This window comes from Sceloporus occidentalis, unplaced genomic scaffold (genome assembly GCF_023333645.1).
Source record: "Sceloporus occidentalis isolate IW3139 unplaced genomic scaffold, rSceOcc1.0.p SCAF_4, whole genome shotgun sequence".
NCBI lineage: Eukaryota > Metazoa > Chordata > Lepidosauria > Squamata > Phrynosomatidae > Sceloporus > Sceloporus occidentalis.
The window spans coordinates 115,285,986-115,307,558 of record NW_028316984.1 but is presented as its reverse complement, the minus strand read 5'-3'; the positions used below and the strand labels follow the sequence as shown (position 1 = coordinate 115,307,558).

Genomic DNA, 21,573 nt, shown 5'->3' with positions numbered 1-21,573 from the left:
GATTGGGCGATTCGAACCCAGGTATGAAAGTTCATTCACGTTATCACGCGAATTTGAATCGCCCAGTACGCAAAAGCCCCAGTTCCACGCGGCAGAGACCCCATCTGATAAACGCCAAGGACTCGTCTATTGGTCAAAAACAGAGACAAACCAAAGGGGTAGAATTTAGAGACATAGTTGTGTTAATTTAAGGACAAAACAAACCACTCAAAAGGGGCAGATTGCAGCCTCCTCAGAGGTGCTAGCCCCAGAGCCATGGCAAATGACACATACAGCCCCAATCTGCCCTGGAGCCAGCCCAAATAGGAATGGAAAATATCTGCTCCTTTTTGGGCCAGTAAAGGGCCACCTTAGGTGGTCCCATCGCAACCCCAGGGCAGCTTCCATGCTCTCTGGAGGCATGCAGCATCAAAATGCCACACCCACAGAGCATCTTGAAGCCACTCTTGTCTGCTTGGCTGGGCATCTTCTAAGTGTCTTTGGTGTGTGCATTGTCAAAATGCCACACACCCCAAGCCACCCGGAAGCCAGCTTTTCTAGTCTGTCTGTTCAGCCCCTTAGTCTGAAATATCAGTGTGCAAAGGGCTCTTGTTGCACCTTTGAAATTAACTGTGCAAGATTGGTTGTAGCATCTTGGTCTGCTTCCTAAGACTCATAGAGTGATGGAAGCATAGATGCATCTGAAGTAGTAGACCAAGTCTGTGAAAGCTTATACTACAACTTATACAACAAGGCCCCTTTGCATAGAGACAAACTAGTCAGTCTTTATATTAACAAAGCTAGAGGTAATTTTATTTTCTTTCATTTTAATTTTTAATTAATAGAAGAAATTAAAGCCCTTAATTGATTTTGAGATCACAAACAGGCATGCATCTTCTTCAAAAACTGCTAAAATATGATCAGTATTCATTAACCCAAGCAAAACCAGCATTTACCATATAGCATCCCCCCTCATGTCTTTCTATTACAGGTACAGAGATTACAGAGCACCCCCATGGAGCTCAAATCCTTATGAATTCACTTTGCAGTTCTGGCATGTTCTCGCTGCTCGACTGGCTTTCATTATAGTATTTGAGGTGAGTTGCTTGAAAAAAACAAAGAGCCATTTATTTATCATTTACTGAAAGTCTCAGCTTGCTTCCAAGAGAGCAGCCTTTCCACAGACTTCCACAATGCCAAGCATGCACACTTATTTTAAGTGTCTAGCTGAGGCTCTCTATACCTTTTGCAACATGGCATGGGTTTTTATTGGAGAAGTATTTGGACACAATAGCTATTGGACACAATAGCCATTGATTATGGCTACTCCAGTGGTTTAAGTTTAATATTCCAGTGACTGAATCTTCCATCATTAATTCCATGGTAGAACTTTGTCCTCATACATGTACACATTGTCCCCTCATACACATTGTTTTAGGGTAACATAATCAAAACTTAATGCATATTAAAAGATTTTAAAAGACAATAGTATCAAGATCAGAGATACTGATTTATAAATTCCTGAAAGAGTAAATATAAGTAATGTGGGGGTTCCAGATTAGCTTTGCCTCAGCAAAGACTTTTTTCTCTTCAGTAACTTAGGACCAATTATCTGTGTCATGCTAGAGATCACACACCTAATAAAGAAATAAACACACCTGTTCTTTCTTGGCTGCCCTATGTGGGGGTGGGTGGGTAATGAGAACTGGATCGGTTACTTTGATCCACAGTTCTGGAGGTTCTTCATTACTTGTAGACACCCTCACCAATCTTCTCCACCCAGTCCTCATTTGCCATGCTACATAGAGAATATGATAATATATGTAACCAAATATAAATAGCCTGTGAATTATTTGTAAAAGGATCCTATAAGGATGTAAATCCTTACTCGTGTCATAATTGTAAACAGATGTTTTTCTTTACCTTATTTGGTAAGGATTTGGGGTGTTCTTTCCCTGATAAAAGACCAAGAACAAGAGCATTGGTTATGCAAATTAAGCAAAATGGTACAAATGCATAAAACGACAATGGATGTTGCTTTCTCATGGTCCTTTAAAGAGGAGAAGCATCAGATGGGTTATTCAAATGTTTTAAAACACAAAAACGATCATTCAATCATTTTGTGCTTTCTGTGTGTGCTTATGATTTGCTTCCTAATGGGAGGGACATAAGTTTTGCATAGTGACAGTCTGCAAATATATATATATATATATATATATATATATTTTACTCATTACCTTCCTTTTGACTGGAAGTGAGAAATCTTGCAGGACTTGAAGAATGCCCCTTTGTGATTCTAATCAAGACCACCTAAACTGATGAGAATAAGGAAATTAGTGAGTATTCTTTGTGTCCCTGTACAGTCATTATTCAAGCAGAGCCAGATCAGAATATATGCTTCAAAATATGGGTTCTTTTTTTCTCTCTTTTTCAGCACCTTGTTTTTGGAATAAAATCTTTCATTGCCTACCTAATCCCAGACATGCCCAAAGATTTGTGTGACAGAATGAGAAGGGAGAAGTACTTAGTTCAGGAAATGATGTATGAGGCTGAACTGGAGCATTTGCAGAGAGAACGGAAAAAGAATGGGAAACAGTATCACCACGAATGGCCTTAGTGGATATGAAACAAAAAGGATGCCAGAACTGAACAATCCCAGTGAAACTAAATGTGGGATTTGGAAAAGAGGCAAAGGAATCAAATCATGTGTATATGCTGCTCTTGGAAAATATAACTATTGAGCTTTGCTGACAACTGGAAATGCTGTGTTGCCAATAGACAAGACAGCTATGTACCATTAACGATGTGTGCTACAAATGACATACTGAGGAATAAATGTTGGCTCAGCTGAAATCACAACAAGAGCTACATTTTGTGGACAGCAATCTAATAAAAAGCTGAGAAGGTCATCCAGATCATAATTTTAAAAAAATCTGTTATGCGTACAGCTTCCATAACAAAGGCATGACTTTGTTAGTTTTTTAAAAATGATGTGCTTATCACAACTTCTACAGCTTTTACCTACTCAAAAGAATTCATACTGCCTCCAGAAAAAAACCATCAAGAGTAATTGTTGCCTTTGTGGCCCTAAATTGATGCTGTATCACTGTCCTCAAGGCTTCCTGTTTTTGTCAGGTTTGTCCTAGTCTCTTGCTGAGATTGTGGATGTGGCTCTTCCCTTTAAAAGGGATACCAGCCTGTTTGATATTTACTATGCAGTTTGATGTTTGCACATCACCTTTCATCTATTTGTCTTTATAACTCAGTTAGGGAAAAGAAACAGTTTCTCTTAAAGCAAAACTAATTTCATAGAAAAGTCAAAGATCAGGATCCAGAGATCCTGTTCAATATGAGAAAGCTGATTTCTGCCAGTGGAGCAACCCTTGATCTCATGCAAGAATCTTGCATGGGGGAAATTACATGGCACCCAAAGAATCTCACCCTGAGACAGAAGCCTGTTTCACATAACTAATTGTTCATGCAGCTTATGGCTGTGCATCTGCGCACAGAACTGCATAAGTGGTATATTTTCCTCCATAGCAGTGGCTCCCAACCTTCCTAATGTCGCGGCCCCTTAATACAGTTCCTCATGTTGTGGTGACCCAAACCCATGAAATTATTTTCATTGCTACTTCATAACTGTAATGAAATAGGTGTTTTCCAATGGTCTTAGGTGACCCCCATGAAAGGGTCATTCGACCCCCAAAGGGGTCCCGACCCACAGGTTGGGAACCACTGCTCCATAGCTTGCAGGCCTTTAAATGTTAGCTTTTACCATTGCACTGCCCTCGATGCAGCGCTCTTTGATGGAGGAAAGAACAATCTGGCATTCTCCATTGTTATTGATATTCAATGTGCAAAGAAAGTCTATCTCCTCATACCTCCAAACAGAGCAGTCCGACCCTGCATGCTGATGGAGCATGCAGAAGTATACTGTAACTGTGTAGCTTTATCTCTCTTTCTGAGCTACCTGGATTTTATATATTTCACACACACACACGCACACACACACACCAAGCTGAAATATCTCAGTGCATTACAAATAAGGAGCAAGTTTTATTATTTGCCTTATGCCAGCTCCAGTTTATGCAGAATCTAAAGTATGACATCTTGACTTGCTTGTTCAAGATAGGCATAGAGACAGAGAAACAGGACTTTGTTTGAAACTGTGTCCTCCCCATGAAATCAAAGTCTAGAAATGGGTGCATATGTAGTATTCAGTTATGCCTTGTTATGCCTTGTTAGAATTTATCTTTGAATTTCTTTAACAAAAAAGCAAAATACACACTCTTGTGGTGATGTGTACTTTGATACCCACATGTCTATATTCAAGAACAATATCATGTTAACACATAAATCGACATCTTCAAGTCTGGGGGGCAGCAGTGCTCACCCTGCAACCCTTTAGGCTGTACGCTTCCACTACTCCCACAGTTTCTGGTGGACTATGGTCACCAATGTAGCAGCTCTGGTTCAGGAGGGGACCTGCAAGACCATTGAGCAGGCCATTTAATAGGATTATTTTACAGGGGAAAACAGAATAAGAGGACTGTTGAGGAGCTGTGCTGATGAATGTGGCAGCTATGTTTTTAGTGATGTTAGGAGGTTGTGGGGAGGCTCCAGACAAAAATGGTTGGATCACAAGCAGCCCACAGGCTGCATGTCATCCACCCCTGCATTAATGGCTTTTAAGTCATGATTTATTCTAATAATTAATTACTAGTTAAGATTCTTTGTTACTATATTTTTTTAATGGGGAAAAGAAAAAGAATTAAACTAAAAAAAGACAAGTGTGCAGGATTCACTTGTACATGGGAGACCAAAATGTTCCTCATTTCTCTTTTGTAAAAGTGTCAAGTGTAGAAATCTTTTCCTATTTATATCTACCAAAGTCAATTTAAAACTTTTTCCCTCTTTCCGAGTTTCATACCATTATATTGAAAAAGCACAGCAGTTATATCAAACATATATTAGCATGAGCATTAAGATGAACTCTGTTGTTTAAAACATGGGTTATGGATATGGTATTATAGCACTAACAAGGAATATATAGCTCATGATTTCATGAAGAACATTAAGTGATCAAGTTATGATGAATATGCCATTATTCAAACTCTGTGGATTTTTTTCTTACTGTATTTCTCTTATATAATTTATGTTTTAAATGAGGACAATCTAAGTTCTAATATCATATATACATAAATATTCAAATCCAGTGGTTGCATCTACAGATGAAAGCTTCTGTGCAACTCCAGGTGTCCCCACCTCATAGTTTCCCCATACATTTCACTTGAGGGAGAAATACTGTGGACATTCACAGTACATGTCAGTGCTGATGCCCTCTGCTGAAGTGAATGGAAGAGCCTGCTTACACAAAAAACTTCTGGGTGCATCGACGTGCACATTAACCTTTTGATCAGGAACATATATAAATCACATCCATTATGTATGTAATCTAAAACATTGCTTTTGTTACCATTGTTTTGCTATTGTTAAGTTTTACCTAAATACTGTTTGCCTTGGCTGGATCCAAGCTTTAGAACTGATGTAGCATGCCAACAAGTAAGAATTTTCACTTTGGTTTGTCAAAGTTTGATTATTATTATTATTATTATTATTATTATTATTGGAATAACTTTCAAAGAGGTCACTAATATGCAGTTCTGTACAGGTACTCAAAAGTGAGTGCCAGAGAGTACAAGTTTGTATAAATTTATATAACATGGCAACCTACACACACTTACTAGAGAGTAAACATGCTTAAAATTGCACTGTCAAGTCAAACTATGTATTGTAACCTATTAGGACTGCAATCATTTAAACATTTTTAGACAGGAAATCCCATTTAAGAGAGCCAGTATGAAGCTGTGGTTTGATTGTTGATTAGGACATCAGGAGACTAAGGGTCAAATCCACAGAAACCCACTGGGTGACCCTGGGCAAGTCACACTCTCTCAGCCTTAGAAATAGGCAGTGGTAAACCTCCTCTAAATGAAAACACCATGGTAGATCAAGGACTTGTAGGCATGAAACAACAACAAAGTCCCATTGAACTCAATAAGAAATACTTCTTAGTAAATCTCCATAGAATTGCCCTGTAAACTGTAAAACTGTTTTCTATTAAAATGCATATAAAGTTTTAATCCAAGCCACAATACTAAAGCCACGTGCTTCTAGCTATTTCACACTGAATAACTGGTAAGTCTAGTGGCTTCTGTTTTGCGAGCTTCTGTTAACCTATGTTTCCACACATCAAAAGCACACGAACCTTTTGAAGAAATAAAATGCTTGCTTGTGCCCCTTACTTTAAGAAAAAGAAATATGCATTATCAGTGTCTAAAAATTTGCTGAAAATATAGCTATTTGCTTTAGCTGGGAGAAATGCTGTGCTAGGTTTGGTTTACTGTGGTTGCATTGAATGCAAATTATCTTACAAAGATATATGGCACACTCTGTTCTCAGGAAATATGTATTACATGAATGCTGGTTAAATATCTTTCTTTTTTGTATTTCTAAATACTTGTCTTTCCAAACAAATGACCAATATTAGTGGTATGTGCATGCAAGCTGCAGAGCTTCAGAACTAGCATCCAAGCAAAAGGGAAAAAAATGCTTTAGATCATTTTTGATCTAGTCTCCAATAACTTTGGTCTATGCATGTTCTTTCAAACAGACTGCATGAGCAGCTCCAGTCTGGCTTTCAAAATACTACAGCTAGTTACTAGTCCAGAATGTCTTAACTATTACCAACTCAACTTGGTGTCTTGATGCAATCAAAAGAAACACTTGTTCTAGAAATAAACATTTGTTTACTATTTGTTATTCTGATTTTTCATCATCTTTCATTTTAAATGTCTCCTAATTCATGAAGCCAGAAGGGTGAGGCCTAGTGGGAATTTATAAAAGCAACACAAGATGTTTGCACTCTTCTTGCATCAAGCATATACAGAAAAGAGAGAGAGAGAGTTCTTTTCTATCTCCAGAAAGAGTATAGAAAAACTAGTCAGAGCTCTCATTAAAGATGGTAAAAAGTTTACTGGGACTCAACCGTATCAATAAAAATAGTGTTTTTATACCTCTTGCTATAAGAAAGTATGCACCTCAGTTCAAACACATACAAGACATATTTAAAAATGGATAAAACATGAACAGTTTTAGTGTGTGCATTGGGGTGTGTGTTTGTGTGTGTGTGTAAAAAATCAGGCTGGAATCCTGTTGGAGACTTAGGGGCTAAACAGACTGGCTTGAAGCTCCAGCATGCAGAAGTGGCTTTTGGACAATGCATGCCCCCACACCAGGATCACGTCAACCACCTGATCGCATGGCAGGCAGTGTCACAGTGCTCCTTTGGTGCAGCATTCAGATGATGCATGCTAAAAGGAGTGTTGGAAAGTGCTGCAGCTGTGGCAAGAGCACCTTTTTGCCAGCTCTAAAAGGAGCAGGATTTCCCCATATCTGTTAGAACTGGCAAAGTGCCAGATCGGCGCTGTGGAGTGTGGCCCTGATCCAGCAATGAAAATGGCAGTGTGGAGCCACTCCTTTGGGTGGTCTGTTTTGCCCCAGAGTGGCTCTACAGACCACCCCTATAGAGTGGCATCCCATCACCCCTTCCATCGTTGGATTAGGGCCACGGCAATCGCACACCACATCCCCAATCTGGAATTTGCCAGCTCTAAAAGAAGCAGCAAAATGCTGCTCCTTTTAGAGCTAACAAAAAATGCCTTTGTTGCAGCAGCGGCAGCAGCTTTTAGCTGATTATTTGGTGTACCAAAGAAACAGCATGACGATGTCTGCCAAGTAGTCGTGTGTGGGGCATAATGCTGGCATTGGGGAGAATTTTGGGCAGCCAGCATGCTGCTGCCATGCCTCCACTCCAGCCCAATGCTGGCATTTAGTGCTGGTCTGTTTAGCCCCTTAGGCTTTGCAAGTGGACTTATGTCTGTGGGAATTAAAATTGAGCAATTCCATAACATCAATATCCAGGAAAGGGCTGCTGTTACATGACAGTGGGCCCTTCCTATCTACAAGGGTTTGGTTCCACCACCACCAATCCCCATGGATGGGAAAAATCACAAGAGCTCCAGTCCATATTAGTCAGTGGGTGGCAACATGCATGCACTGCCATTGGCTAATATGGGGACAGGATAATCCATTGGAGGTCCAATTTGCGGATGGCAAGCCCACTGATATGGCAGGCTCACTGTACTATGTAGGGAAGCCAGAAAAATAACCAATGCACATTGGGACTGGGTACACAATGGGTCCAATATGCATCAGTCCCATTGAGCATTGGGACACCAGCATTGGGGGTGCTGGCGTGCATTGGGATACTCTTGCTGATGTCCTGGTATGCATCTTTGCAATTCACAAACAAGGCTTCTTAGCACTCTGCTATTTAGCTAAATGTACATAAAATTACATAGCATACACACAATGATAGAGAATCCTGACCACATCTTCCACCATTTTAGTCAATGGGGGGAAAATTTACAAATGAGATCAATTGGGCATATAAATGCACACATGAGGAAAAATGCATAAAAATTACACAAATTTCATTGGGGAAGTGGAGAAAATGTAAAGTTTCAGAGGCTAAATTGAAATGAAGAGGCAAATAAAATGCCAGTGAGATTCAGATAAACACAGTTAAAGTTTTTTGTGGGTTTTTCGGGCTATGTGGCCATGTTCTAGAAGAGTTTCTTCCTGACATTTCACCAGCATCTGTGGTTGGCAGTTAACAAAACTAAGGGGCAAAACAGATGGCCCCTTTGCGGTGGCTTCCCAGCAGCTTAGGGGCATGTTGTTTAAATGACACATGCCCCCAAGCTGGCAGGAAGCCACCATGAAGCCTCCTGCCCAACCACGATGGGTAGCTTTGAGGCGCTCTTGCAGCACAGTGTTTATGTGCCTCCTGAGTACCACAAAGCCACCACAGCAGCGGAAAAGCCAGCTTTTCATCAGCTCAAAAAGGAGCAGCTTTCTGCTGCTTCTTTTTGGGCCAGCAAAAAGCCAGATTGGGGCCACAGCATGTGGTTGCTGTGGCCTCAATCCAGTTATCAAAGGGGCAGCATCAAGCCACCTCTCCAGGGCCATCTGTTTGAGCCCTAAATCAAGACTGGAAAATTTTCATTAACTCAACCCATCCATAAATCCAATAGCTGTACCTTGTCAATACTAATAATAGTTTTAAACCCATGTGAAATGGTTATACTCATGAGATTCCACATGTGCATTTAAGAACTGACTGCGTCCAATGCACAATAGCAAAAAGGTAATCAGGGGATAGGGTGTCACTTCAGGAAGGGGAGTAACTGAAGCTACAGAATCTAGGACAGACAATAATTGTGTGAGGTACAGTGGCCTTTCTTATACACAGAATTTTTTTATACACGGATTCAAGCATCCACGGTTTGAAAATGTTCAAAAAAAAGTATGAATTTCAAATATCAAACCTTGATTTTCCATTTTTATAAGGGACACCATTTTGCTATGTCATCGTATTTAATGGGACTGGAGCATCCACGGATTTTGTTATCTTGGAACCAAACCCTAGCATATAGCAAGGGTCCATTTACATTTATAAAGTCCCTAACATGTATGTTCATTATGGGTTTTTTTAACCAGTGGAATTCTTACAGAGTTGTAGAAAACCAATGCGGTATGGTGGTTTGAGTGTTGGGTTGAGGATCAGGGTTCAAAACACCACTCAGCCATGGAAACCCAGTGATTTTGGACAAGTCACACTCTTTAGCTCTTAGAGACAAGCAATGGCAAACGTCTTTTGGATAACTCTTGCCAAGAAAACTCTACAATAGGATCACCATAAGTTAGAGTCAACTTGAAGGCACATAACAATGACAGATGCATAAGCACTTACCAGTCAAGCAGGCAGTAGTAGTTCAAGTCAAGCTGGGCAACCCTGGAGAGCTGCACGCAGACAATTTGTCTCACATGTCTAGAGGCTCAGCTGAAGTCTTTTATTTCTTTTGGACCAGTCTATATCCCTTCACACTGAGTCTCAGACAGTTTATGCCTCATGTGTCACTCATCCCACTGAGAAACATCTGGAGAATTCAAGGCTCCTGATATAAAGGGGGTTGAATTTTCAAAGTATGTTGGCTCAAGAGGTACTCTCTCTAAGCAGCCCACCTTTAGAAATTTATGACTGAATTACCTTCTGAATGTTGGGTTCTGGCACATGTACATTACCAGGGTTCATAATTTCCAAAACCTGCACTGCTGTGCATCTGAGTTTATAACACTTCCAACCTATGCTGAGGTTCTTCCCATTTCAGCTGGTATTTCCCACATTTTATCAAAGTCATGGTTACTGCTTAGAATGTGTTAGCAAGTGGGAAGCACTGAAGCAAAGGCAGTATGCCATGGCAATTACAACTTTGCAGGAAGCAATTATACTGTGGCAAAAGAATATTCATTGATGGGCTGTATAAACTGACACAGAGAATGGGTAGGTTGGACTCTAAAAAATTCTCAGTGAACCATTGGTGGTGTTTTCAGCTTTTTCACAGCATCACTCAACCACTGGTACAGTTGGAATTATAAGAAAGGATTGGCCTAGACTAATTACACACATCCTGCCCACACACCAGTTACAGCGTAAAACAATTATACAGCAATGTTTCCCAATAATTATCATCTACAGAGGAATAGGTCATGGAGTGAAGAGGGGGTTAGTAATGACTTCACAATTACACATTTTTCCATAAGAGGTTTATTTGGCAGCCTACAAAACTATAGAAAAACACTATAGTGTTGAAAAGGAATACTGTCATTTATAATATGGTTTGCCTTTATCGGTTCTAGGACCAATGGAAGGGAGAATGCAAGAGCAATGGAAGATGAATTAATTACTCAGACTCTGAACAACACTTGTACTTTAAAAAAAAAAACACAAACAGCAAACTTTTAACAGTATTAACTTATTAGAGTCTTAGGTTTGTCATGGAATGAGTTCAGTAAATAAAAATGACCCTCCATTAAGTTATAAATAAGTGCCTCCTCAGCTGGTTGCCTTCCCAGAAACATTTCCCCCCTAAAGCTAGGATAATACTATGCAATTCCTATGGTTAACTTCGTGTATTTTCTTTGTGGCATGCTAAAAATGAGATTCTCTCTCCACACTTGGATTAGTGTAGGATTTTTCACATGGGTTATAACCAGGCAGATGACTGTGAACTGCTCTATTCAATCCATTCTTGAGGATATTGTTGGCATCTGCCTTTTCTGAGAGATCTTTCAGTTGTTCATTGCTGAATTCCTCCTGAGAAATAATAAAGAAAATATTAACTGCAGAAGGCATTATGCTGGCATTCTTATCTAGATACCAGATACTCTTATTTACCAATCTTTATGTTACTTTAGTAATAAGGGAATATCTACACATGGAAAGAAGTCTGGATTATAAATCACAAGTTACTACAGAAGCAAGGTAAAAGTAGAAAGGAAAAAACATGGCACCACTGGCGAGAGATAAACAATTGAGATGAGGTATAAGAGGAAAGATGTAAACAGTATAGGAAAGAATAGCATTTAGTTGCTATGAATGGAATTCTATCTTGATTTATTGGGAGAGTCTTATTATCAGAACTATATAAATACCTAAATGTTTTACTACAATGGCCAGGATCCAATTGAGTTCTTTCACTGATGGAAGAAGCCCATTAGCAAATCTTAAAGGTGGATTCCCCCTCCCTACACAACTTCTGTGTGCAGTCAATTTGTATGTGCCATCAATATCTAGGAAAGCCTCCAGAACAAACATTTGAGTGGCACTGAGGACTGGGGTGAAGAGAGGGAGAGACGGAGGTCATCCATTTGCTATTTATGTGGGTAGGAATAGGAGGGAAGAAATACCACACATCCCAGATCCAATGACAAACTTTTGCCATCAGCATAAGGACCTACAATTAGTTTTTTTTATTTCCACTTCAGCCACAGTTTATGGTAGCATGACAAAGAAATAAAACCACAAATGAATTTCAACTCTGCCTTACTCCTATCACTGCAGACTCTAATAAATTATTATTATTATTATTATTATTATTATTAACCTTCATTTATAAAGTGCTGTAAATTTACACAGCGCTGTACATACAATCTTTTTAATTGGACGGTTCCCTGCCCTCAGGCTTACAATCTAAAAAGACACGACACAAAGGGAGTGGTGGTGGGGAAGGGGCCTTTCTAGTAGGATAATACATATAAAATACATAGCAATATAGGAAATGATTCAATAAAACAGGCACCAAAAGAACATCAAATAGTAAGCGACAATTATGCAATGCCTGGGAAGGCTTCTCTGAACAGGATGGTCTTCAACTCCGTTTTGAAGCTGGTTAAAGAAGTGATGGCTCTTGCTTGCGGGGGAAGAAGGTTCCAGGAGTGAGGGGCAGCGAGTGAAAAGGGGCGAATCCGAGATGGGGCAGAGGAAATCCTGGGCTGGGACAGTAGACCTTGACTACCAGAACGGAGGGCCCTGGTGGGAAGGTGAGGAGAAATAAGGTCTGATAAGTAAGGAGGGGCCAGTCCATGGAGGGCTTTAAATGTCGACAGCAGGAGCTTATACTGAATGCAGAAAGGGAGGGGGAGCCAGTGAAGGGATGCCAACACAGGAGAGATGTGGTCAAAGCAGTGGGTGGAAGTGATAATGCGTGCAGCTGAATGCTGGACAGAGATTAAAGGACGGAGGTGAGAAAGAGGAAGCCCAGCCAGGAGGACATTACAGTAATCAAGTTGTGAGATCACTAGGGCATGGACCAGGATCTTGGCAGTAGAGGTGGAAAGATAAGGTCAGATTTTAGCAATATTGTACAAAAAGAATCTACAAGCCTTGGCTGTGGTTTGGATCTGAGGGATACACGACAGAGAAGAATCAAAGATAAAACCAAGACTGCAGGCTTGCTGGACTGGTTGAATAGAAATGTTGTCCACAGAGACAGAAAAGGAGTGTTAGGAGGAAAGACAAGAAGCTCCGTCTTGGACATGTTGAGCTTCAAACGCCGATGGCGCATCCACTGTGAGACAGCTGTGAGGCAAGACGAGACTTGCTGTTCAAGCCTTGGAGAAAGGTTAGGGGTGGAAAGATACAACTGGGTGTCATCGGCATACAGATGGTAGGAGAAACCAAAAGAGCTGATGAGTTTTCCTAAGGACAGTGTGTAGAGAGAAAACAGAAGGGGACCCAGAACATAGCCCTGGGGAACTCCAACAGATAAGGGAACAGGAGAAGAAGTCTGACCACCTGCAACCACTGCAAAAGATCTGTCTGACAAATAAGATCTAAACCAGTCGAGAACAGAGTCTGAGAACCCAAGGTCAGAGAATATGTCAACTAGGAGACAGTGATCAACGGTGTCAAAGGCTGCAGACAAATCAAGAAGGATGAGTAAAGGCCATTAGCCTTGGCCCGTAAAAGGTCATTCGAGATCTTAGTGAGAGCTGTCTCTGTGGAATGCCTTGGGTGGAAGCCAGACTGAAAGGGATCGAGGATGGAGTTGGCTTCAAGAAACTCAAGACAGCGAGAATAAACAACCCGTTCCAAAACTTTAGAAAGAAAAGGAAGAAGAGAAATCGGATAAATACAAGGCATTGCTAAGGAAGGTGACAGAAAAGAGGGAAGAAACACAGAAGGGAGAATTTGAGAAAGGAGAAGTTGGGCTGATTCCAATCATGTACTCTTCTGGCTTTTAGATAAGCTTAATGTGTGCACCATCTGCAGTAGCTTGCATAAGGAACAAAACATACACGGTATGAGTATTTTAAAAAATTCTTTCTTTAGCTGCAGTCCCATGGACCCTAAAAGGACATTCTGGGGAGGGCAAGGATTTTGTTTTCAAATCACCCTTCTTAGCAAGGAAGAACTGAGTCAGTACCCTTTGACTTGTCTCTGTGGAAAGTCTGACTTCAGAGGAAAAAAACAGGCAATATGTAGGCATAAGCTGCCAATCCACAGAATCCCTCTCATGGTCAGAGAACAAAAAGAAAATTATAGTCAGCTCATGAATTAGTGTATCTCTTGTCCCATAGGGTACAATAAGGAAAGGCGTTATCTCCCGCACCCCCGTTTTTTTCAACGCATTAAAAGGCTAAATTTTTTAAAGGAAGGGAAAGCCTTCCCTACCTTCCTGTGTGAAGCATTCACCTTCATCTGCTCCCTCCCCACATGGGGCTGATCTTTTACAAATAAATATTTTGTGAGAAATATGTTGCAGACTACATTTTCAAATATAGTTTTAAAATGAATGTTTTGGTGCACTTTCTTTAAAAAGAAAAAAGAAAAAGAAAATGCACAAACTATTCCATACAGGAGCACACTTTAATGTGAGACAGAATGGCCATTGGAATAAACACATGCACAAGTGACCAGGGGCTCATTCACTCTATGCAATTATAGTGCTGTCATTCCACTCTAACTACCAAGGTCCCATCTCAATCAGCCATGGCAGTTTAGGGAAGGGCATTTATTTTCTCAACCAGAACATTTTAGTGGCTCAGCAAATAACAAACTATAAAGTTAAAGTGGAATGCTAGTGCTATAATTGTACAGTGTGAAGAGGTCCCAGAAACAGAGCTATCTGACCATTCCTAATTCATCTCATAGGCTTCTCATATTGATGACTTTATCTGTTATCAGGTGTGAGTATAACTCAGCTTAGAAGAATACCTGATAGTACCAAGTTAGCAACAATTTATTCTTATAATGAGAACTTCAGAAGTTAATTTTTTTGAATACCATTTGTAATAAGGCCAGATGTTTTCCAAACATTTTTTTCCCAAAGATACACATTTTTCTAAGTTTCATTATAGCCTTCTCAGGCTGGAATAGTGCTTGCATTTAAAATAGTTTAAAGGCCAGCAACTGTAGAAGATGCTGAAGTCTCTTATTGAGAAAAAGTCTCACATGAAAGGCTTTGTTGTCCTCTTGATCCACTCCACACCACCAAAAGGTTTTACACTTATGAGACCAGAAACAAAACACGTTGCAGATTGGGCGGATTAACATTGGTTTAATATCTTCTCCTTTATTTGGACCTAGATAGAGTAAAGCAAGAGTTAACCTATCAAAAACAGCTGATTGCTACAAATGTTATGCACAGTGTTAACATTACAAAAAGCTTCAACCCTATCCTGTTATGATCAAAATAGCTGCTCAGACATGAAAAATGTGAAGGCCAAGGATGTAATTTTTCACTAATATAATTCTCAAAGTCAATAATGAGTAATTTTAGGAGGTTTCTTCTAGCTACATGCAAGTCTCCAAACATGACACAAATAATCAAAGACAATGAAATTTGGGACTCATTCTGTACAAGAACTGCATGTGAAAAAATGTGGAGCAAAAAAGTCCCTCTCAAATGCTGAGGCATCCAGCTTAACCTATGAATGAGTTACATATGCCACAGGCAGAGACAGAGATATTTTCTTTTAATATTATGGATAATGAGTCTGTAAAATAATACCCAGGGCCACAAATTTCAGTGATGAACTAACCTGTCACAAAACTGATCAAAAGACCTGCCATGATGCATCCAAGACACCCAACAGCACTGTAGTAAAGATATGACAAAGAATACCAGGTATTTGCCAAATGAGGCCTAGAATGACAAAAATCACAGGCATAAACAACAACAAAACCATTCCTTGAATTTATGCTTATGAAGCCCAATACCCAAATTGACAGATTTTACTGTTGCATGGAACATGTCAAATCACCTTATCAAAGGCTAGTAGTTGCCACAGCCATTATGTGGGTATAATTATAATAAAAATAAACTTTGTTGCAATGCCTTATAATAGAAAGATAAATAGAAGGGACTGGTACCTGATAGGGGGTACAGTAGGCATCATAGTAGCAACAGTCTCTGTATTATTGGCAATACACCCAGCTGTTGAGAGGTGCAGTGGCAGGGACTTTGAAGAGGGAGCAGGGTACACAAAGGCTCCAATGCCAACCCAAAAAGCCAAAGTGATTCCAGTAAGAAGACCTCCACAGGCACCCTTTAAAAATAAATGAAATATAAACAATGTTGTGGTTAATCACATGGTAAGTACTGCAAACACTGCAAAGCAGAGAAGGCATTTGCTGCCCCACAATGGGAATGAAGAGACCAGAGTCAAGAACCTTGTTGAGTAAGGGACATTTTATTGACCTATTAAACTATTTAACTAATTTAAACTCTGTGATAAGTAATGGGGGAAGCAACTGAGACAGTAGGTCTCCACCAGATTCCCTCCTCGGCTTTCCCTGGTTGAACATCAGAGCCACAAAGAGAACTTATATACCTGGGTTTCTCCCTGGATGGCCCTAAAGGAAAGCAAATCCAGGAAATCCCTCCCCCAAATTGTGGGACTTAAAGTGAGGGTACAACATCGGGGCCAATCCTAAGGATAGTATCCTTCGCAATCCCACTGGTCACATGACCTAAAGAGGCAGTTACAGAAGCCATTCCTTCAAAAAAATGGGTGCCATAGGATAGGTGTTCAAGCAATCTTAATTTTCTCCCCTTGCTGTCTACCAAGAGACTACCTACTTAACCACCTAGCCAATTGCCAACTCCTTAAGATATACTGTAGCACAGGCAAATATCTCTGAGAAAAGAGAAAAATTCCTACCTGCCCCAGAAACAACCAGCAATGCTTACGCTGCACAAATAATTGGTGGGTGGTTCGATCACTGGATCCAAAGAGGAAACAGCAGGGATGGGCAGAACCTAATAAACCCTGTGGCTCAGCCCCCTCACACTCAACACCACAGAGCTGTGCACCATGACATTTTACTAGGTTTTCTCCCCTTTGTGCTGAGAAAAATCAGTTTCTCCATGCAATGCTATATGACATCTTTGCGTAACTGGCTTTCAAGTACATCTCCATAACACCTATAGAGCATTCTCTAGCTTTTTACCATATAGTATTAGACCAAGAGATTGAGCAGATTGGATCAATAGTGCACTTACCAACATAAAGGCCTGCATTCTTCCATTAGTCCTAATGTAGACCCACTGTATCAAATGGATTACCAAATGTTGACTCATCAGTTAACTATTGACTCACTGGGTCTACTTTAGTTATAACTAACCTATAAGATTCAGGCTACCATGTTCACTGAAAACAAGAATGACAGCAACATTATAATACACAAGCCAACAGGATAATTAAATGGAGAACATGCTCATTTGAATATTAACAATGAAAAGTTAATCAATAACAAATACTATGTGTTGCCTGAACTGTTTTAAAGAAAATATTTTTTTAAACTTACTTTCCAGGTGGTCCAAGGAAAAATAATTCCCAATGTAAATAAACCTAGCATAGGTCCCCCGCACATTCCATGAATGCTAAGTGAGGCCTATTAAAGGAAAGCAAAGAAGATTTGGAAGCTTATGACCATCATTTAATGTCTCCATATCCTCCTTTTATAATATAATGGATTTTTCAATGCCTTATCTCAGAGAACACACTGTTGTCATTTCTCCTTTGAATGGTATTTCTTGAGAGCTTTTTTAAAAAAATCTGTTTTCAAGGTATCATTTTTAAAGAAGATGTACTTGTTATTGTTTGACCATTAATATTAACATTATCACCACCACCCTATAGACAGAGCCCTTAATAATTTTAGCCCATTTTACAGTGGCAACATTTTCATTAAACAGGTACCTTTGTGTGAAAAACAGAAAAGAAGCAGGGAAGGGAAAGCAGGAAATAGAACGCACCATTGTAAAAGCGGCATTCCCTTTTATGGTTCACCCTGTGGGAATGGCTCTTCTAAAATGGCAATTGTTCTGACCCATATAGAGCTAATATTAAAATCTTATTAGTAGTTTTACAGTTTGTTGTTCTTAACTGCCTTCAAGTCAACCTTGAGTCTTGGCACCCCTGAAGATGAGATATCTCCAAGACCTTCTGTCCCAGGGTGACCAGATGTCCTAACTGAAAAGCAGGACAAGGCATCTCAAAATGTAGGACATTCAAGAAAAGGGTAGAACACTCCAAAACAAAAGCTAAAAACAGTAAAAATTCTTTAAAAAACTGCCATATACTGAAAAGTGTTGAAACATATTTATGAGATATGTCAATACCCTCATGAAACTCACTGGGTGATCTTGGTCAAGTCACATGCACTCAACCTCAAGAGAAGGCAATGGCAGACCTCCTCTGAATAAATCTTACCAAGAAATCCCCATGTTACGTTCGCCTTAGGGGTGCCATAAGTCAGAAATGACTTGAAGACACAACACACACATAAACACAATGTACACAATAGATGAACGTTTCAATATGGTGAAAGTGAAATTCCTTACCACTGCAATATACTACATGTACCATATTCCATGTCCTGCCAGTACCATGTTCATATACATTTGAGATATGTTCCTAGGACTATGTGATGACTAATAAATAAATAAATAAATGCCCAAACTATGTACTTTATAGTCTAAGCACATTCCCAGTGAAAGAGAATGTGCAGACACTGAAATGTCTATATGATATATGATCCTCCCCAAGGAGTGTGCAACTGCATAAGCTAATTGCTCTACTTAATATGTACATACAAAAGGTTATAAGGCTGTATGCTTATTCTCCTGTCATATAAATTTCCTGTATCCCAAAGCTTAAGGAGAATACTGATGTTGATCTGCCCACTTGCCAACTTTGCTATTTACAACTTTGGGAAATTGTAAACTCTATGAAACTCTAGCTAGATACAGGCTGACAAATGTATAGCAAAGAACCTTGGGTTCCTTAGTTAAGAGACAGGCATGGAAGAACCAAATCTTCTTAACCCTGAGTTCCTCAACAAAATGATAAGCATAGAAGAACCACATCTTCTGTATTCACAATTCACAAGAGCATGGTTGAAAGCAGTTCTTTATCTACTGAAGTAGCTTTGGAAATGCCACCTATTCCTACATGAAAGAACCCCAACACTATTCCTTTCTCTGGTGATGCTAATTTACTCTTGTATATTCCAAATTGGGGAGGAGCGGGATAATTATAAAAGCAGAACTGTTTGACTAAATAAATACTGGAAAATTCCTCCTGATGATCCTTGATAAGGAAAATAATTAATATAGAAAATAAAATGAACAGGTGCCTCTTCTTATAACACTCCCCCCAGAGCTTCTTGACATCTTTCTCAGCTGGAGAAACTCTACACAAGATATTTCCCCATTAGAGATGCTACAGTCTCCTTTCTTGGGGAGAAGAATATACATTCTTTACATGAACAGCAGCTCCAGGTCATACTAAATATCTTAAAATGCATAGTTACCTGCACAATACCACCCATGAGTGAGGCTGCTACAGCCATTGAAGTACAAATCACTCCAAATACTATGCCTGAGGAGAGGAAAAAGAGAGATGAGCTATACCTGTTTTTACATAACACCAGCCTGTTTATATTTGGTCCACTGGGTTTGCTTCTTTGCTGGTTCAGTCTCAAGACCAGTCAACAGACATTTAATTTATATTTACTATGCATTCCATTATAATAATTTTAAGGACCAGCCTTACTCTTGGACATAGTAAGGTAGCCACTTCATATTAAATAATCTATGCACGTAGGGGATCGGCTGTAGTCAAGTTAATAAAACTGACTAATTTGTAATGATCCTGTACAGCAGTCTCTCAGGACATACTGCTCCATAATAATGTCAGTAAAATCAAGCCAAAAGAAAAGGGATTAAATTATCAAATGACCATTAAATTACTAACCAGCATTTTTTTTTTAGAAAAGTAGGGGCAAAATAACTCCCAGTCTACTTACTTCTGAGTAGGTATGCCTAGGATTTAATATTTCATGTAAGCCAGGGTGGGAGGCTTGTGAGATGCCTTAATTCCCTATGAGACTTTTGGAGGGGTGCACCCTCCCTACACAAACTATAAATTGCCCCCAAAGGAGCATTTGGGGCATTTTCATCATGTTTTACCCCCCCCCCCCCCCGGCTTTTATAGCCCCAAGAAAAGCCTTTGGTCAAAACAGGAAGTGACTAGAAGTCACTTCTGATTTATTTCAATTTCTTTAAAAGGGCCTTTCTTGTCCTAAAATGACCCAGAGGCAGTAGTGTTCCTAGGGGGGCACAGATTGCACCAAGTGACACCGCTGCCCTTCAAACATCCAAGGAATGTGGGGGAGGAGTAACTCAGTGGGTGACGAAGGCACTGACAATAAACAGACAGGGATTGGTCACCCCTTCTTATGGGGGCTGGGGAAGAGATGCTTGCTTTATTTTGTTTGCTCCCCCCCCCACGTGTTTTGGGACTTTCAAGGGAACTTTGGCGTTTATCAGACAGGGTCTCTGCAGCTCAGATCCGGGGCTTCTGCAGATCGGGCGATTCGCATTCACGTGATAACGAGAATGTATTTTCATACCTGGTAGCTTTAAATGTGAGCTCCTTCCGCGGGACTTGCGAACTGAATCCTTACTGGCTCCTCATTTTGGCGTGTTTTGGCGAGTTCGCTAAATAAGGGGATTGACACGATTCGCATTGGGGCTCTGTTTGATCTCACTGCGAATTGGTCTGGTGTGGAATCCCAATTTGCTTGTGCTCCTGAACACCATCGCAAGACCCACAAGGTTGCAAATCTCCCATGATGCCCTGCTGCAATTTGCCCCATTTTCCTCCAGTGGCTCTTTTCGCTTTCAGGGCAACCAGCGCTCCATTGGAGCTCTCTCTCTGCTTCCCTCTCCTTCCCTTGCAGAGCAGCCTGGCCAGCAAGCACTTTCTCCCTCCCTACCTCTCTCTCTCTCTCTCTCTCTCTCTCTCTCTCTCTCTCACACACACACACACACACACACACACACACACACATATCCCTGGCAGCCAAATTCAAAGGGATCCTCCGTGTCAGAGCCCCATCCATTTCATCCACATGTACATCTATCCTAAGGATGTATACTAATGTTTTTGAAATAGATGTGAAGGAAATGAAACATGAGGATGGAGGGAGAGATGGAACTCCCAGAATTCCATAGCCTCGAGTCAAGGACCCCACAACAAACTCCAACTCCCATAATAATAATACTTTATTTTAAAAATAATAATAATAATTTATTATTTTAAAATAATAATAATAATAATAATAATAATAATAATAATAATTTAGGTTATTAGTTTGCTGAGGCACCAGAACTCTCTGGCAGAGAAGGCTCAATGTCTCTGGACACTACAGTTCCCAGAATTCCATAGCACTGAGCCAGGACAGTTAAACTGGAGTTAAACTGGATTATCTCCCCAGTGTGGATGCAACCTAAGAGAAGGCAACTGAATGACAGGAGGATGGATGTAGATATATATATAGATATAGATATAGCTCTTTAAGGGCATTTGGACTTCAGCTCCCAGAATCCCAGGCTATTGGCCAACATGGCTGAGGCTTCTGGGAGCTGAAGTTCAGGATCCTTTAAAGGGCACAGTTTGGGGACCACTGGGATAGATGTAGATGTGGATGAATTGGATCGGGGCTCTGACATGGAGGACCCTTTGAATTTGGCTGCCAGGGATGGGAAACTAGAAGGGAGGAAGAAAAAAGGGGGAGCTGTCATTCAGGTGAGGCTAGCATTCACATGAAAGTGG

General features: G+C 40.2%; 2 protein-coding genes across 7 annotated transcripts in view; one reads left to right on the top strand and one right to left on the bottom strand.

Moving 5' to 3' along the window:
- The window catches only part of ANO3 (anoctamin 3), a 259,393-nt gene extending 252,612 nt beyond the window's left edge, over positions 1 to 6,781 (top strand). For all 5 annotated transcript variants that reach the window (XM_089521335.1, XM_089521336.1, XM_089521337.1 and 2 more), the window contains 2 exons: positions 971 to 1,076; positions 2,414 to 6,781. In XM_089521335.1, coding sequence (XP_089377461.1) covers positions 971 to 1,076; positions 2,414 to 2,596 — 289 coding nt within the window. In that variant the 3' untranslated portion in view covers positions 2,597 to 6,781. The remainder of the gene's footprint in view (positions 1 to 970; positions 1,077 to 2,413) is intronic.
- A 4,160-nt stretch (positions 6,782 to 10,941) lies between these two features.
- The window catches only part of SLC5A12 (solute carrier family 5 member 12), a 51,074-nt gene continuing 40,442 nt past the window's right edge, over positions 10,942 to 21,573 (bottom strand). The window contains exons 10-15 of one of the 2 annotated variants that reach the window (XM_089523480.1): positions 19,268 to 19,335; positions 17,258 to 17,344; positions 15,821 to 15,996; positions 15,490 to 15,593; positions 14,900 to 15,030; positions 10,942 to 11,260 (exon numbers count right to left, since the gene is read on the bottom strand). In XM_089523480.1, coding sequence (XP_089379606.1) covers positions 11,096 to 11,260; positions 14,900 to 15,030; positions 15,490 to 15,593; positions 15,821 to 15,996; positions 17,258 to 17,344; positions 19,268 to 19,335 — 731 coding nt within the window. In that variant the 3' untranslated portion in view covers positions 10,942 to 11,095. The remainder of the gene's footprint in view (positions 11,261 to 14,899; positions 15,031 to 15,489; positions 15,594 to 15,820; positions 15,997 to 17,257; positions 17,345 to 19,267; positions 19,336 to 21,573) is intronic. The other variant, XM_089523481.1, reaches the window with a different exon arrangement.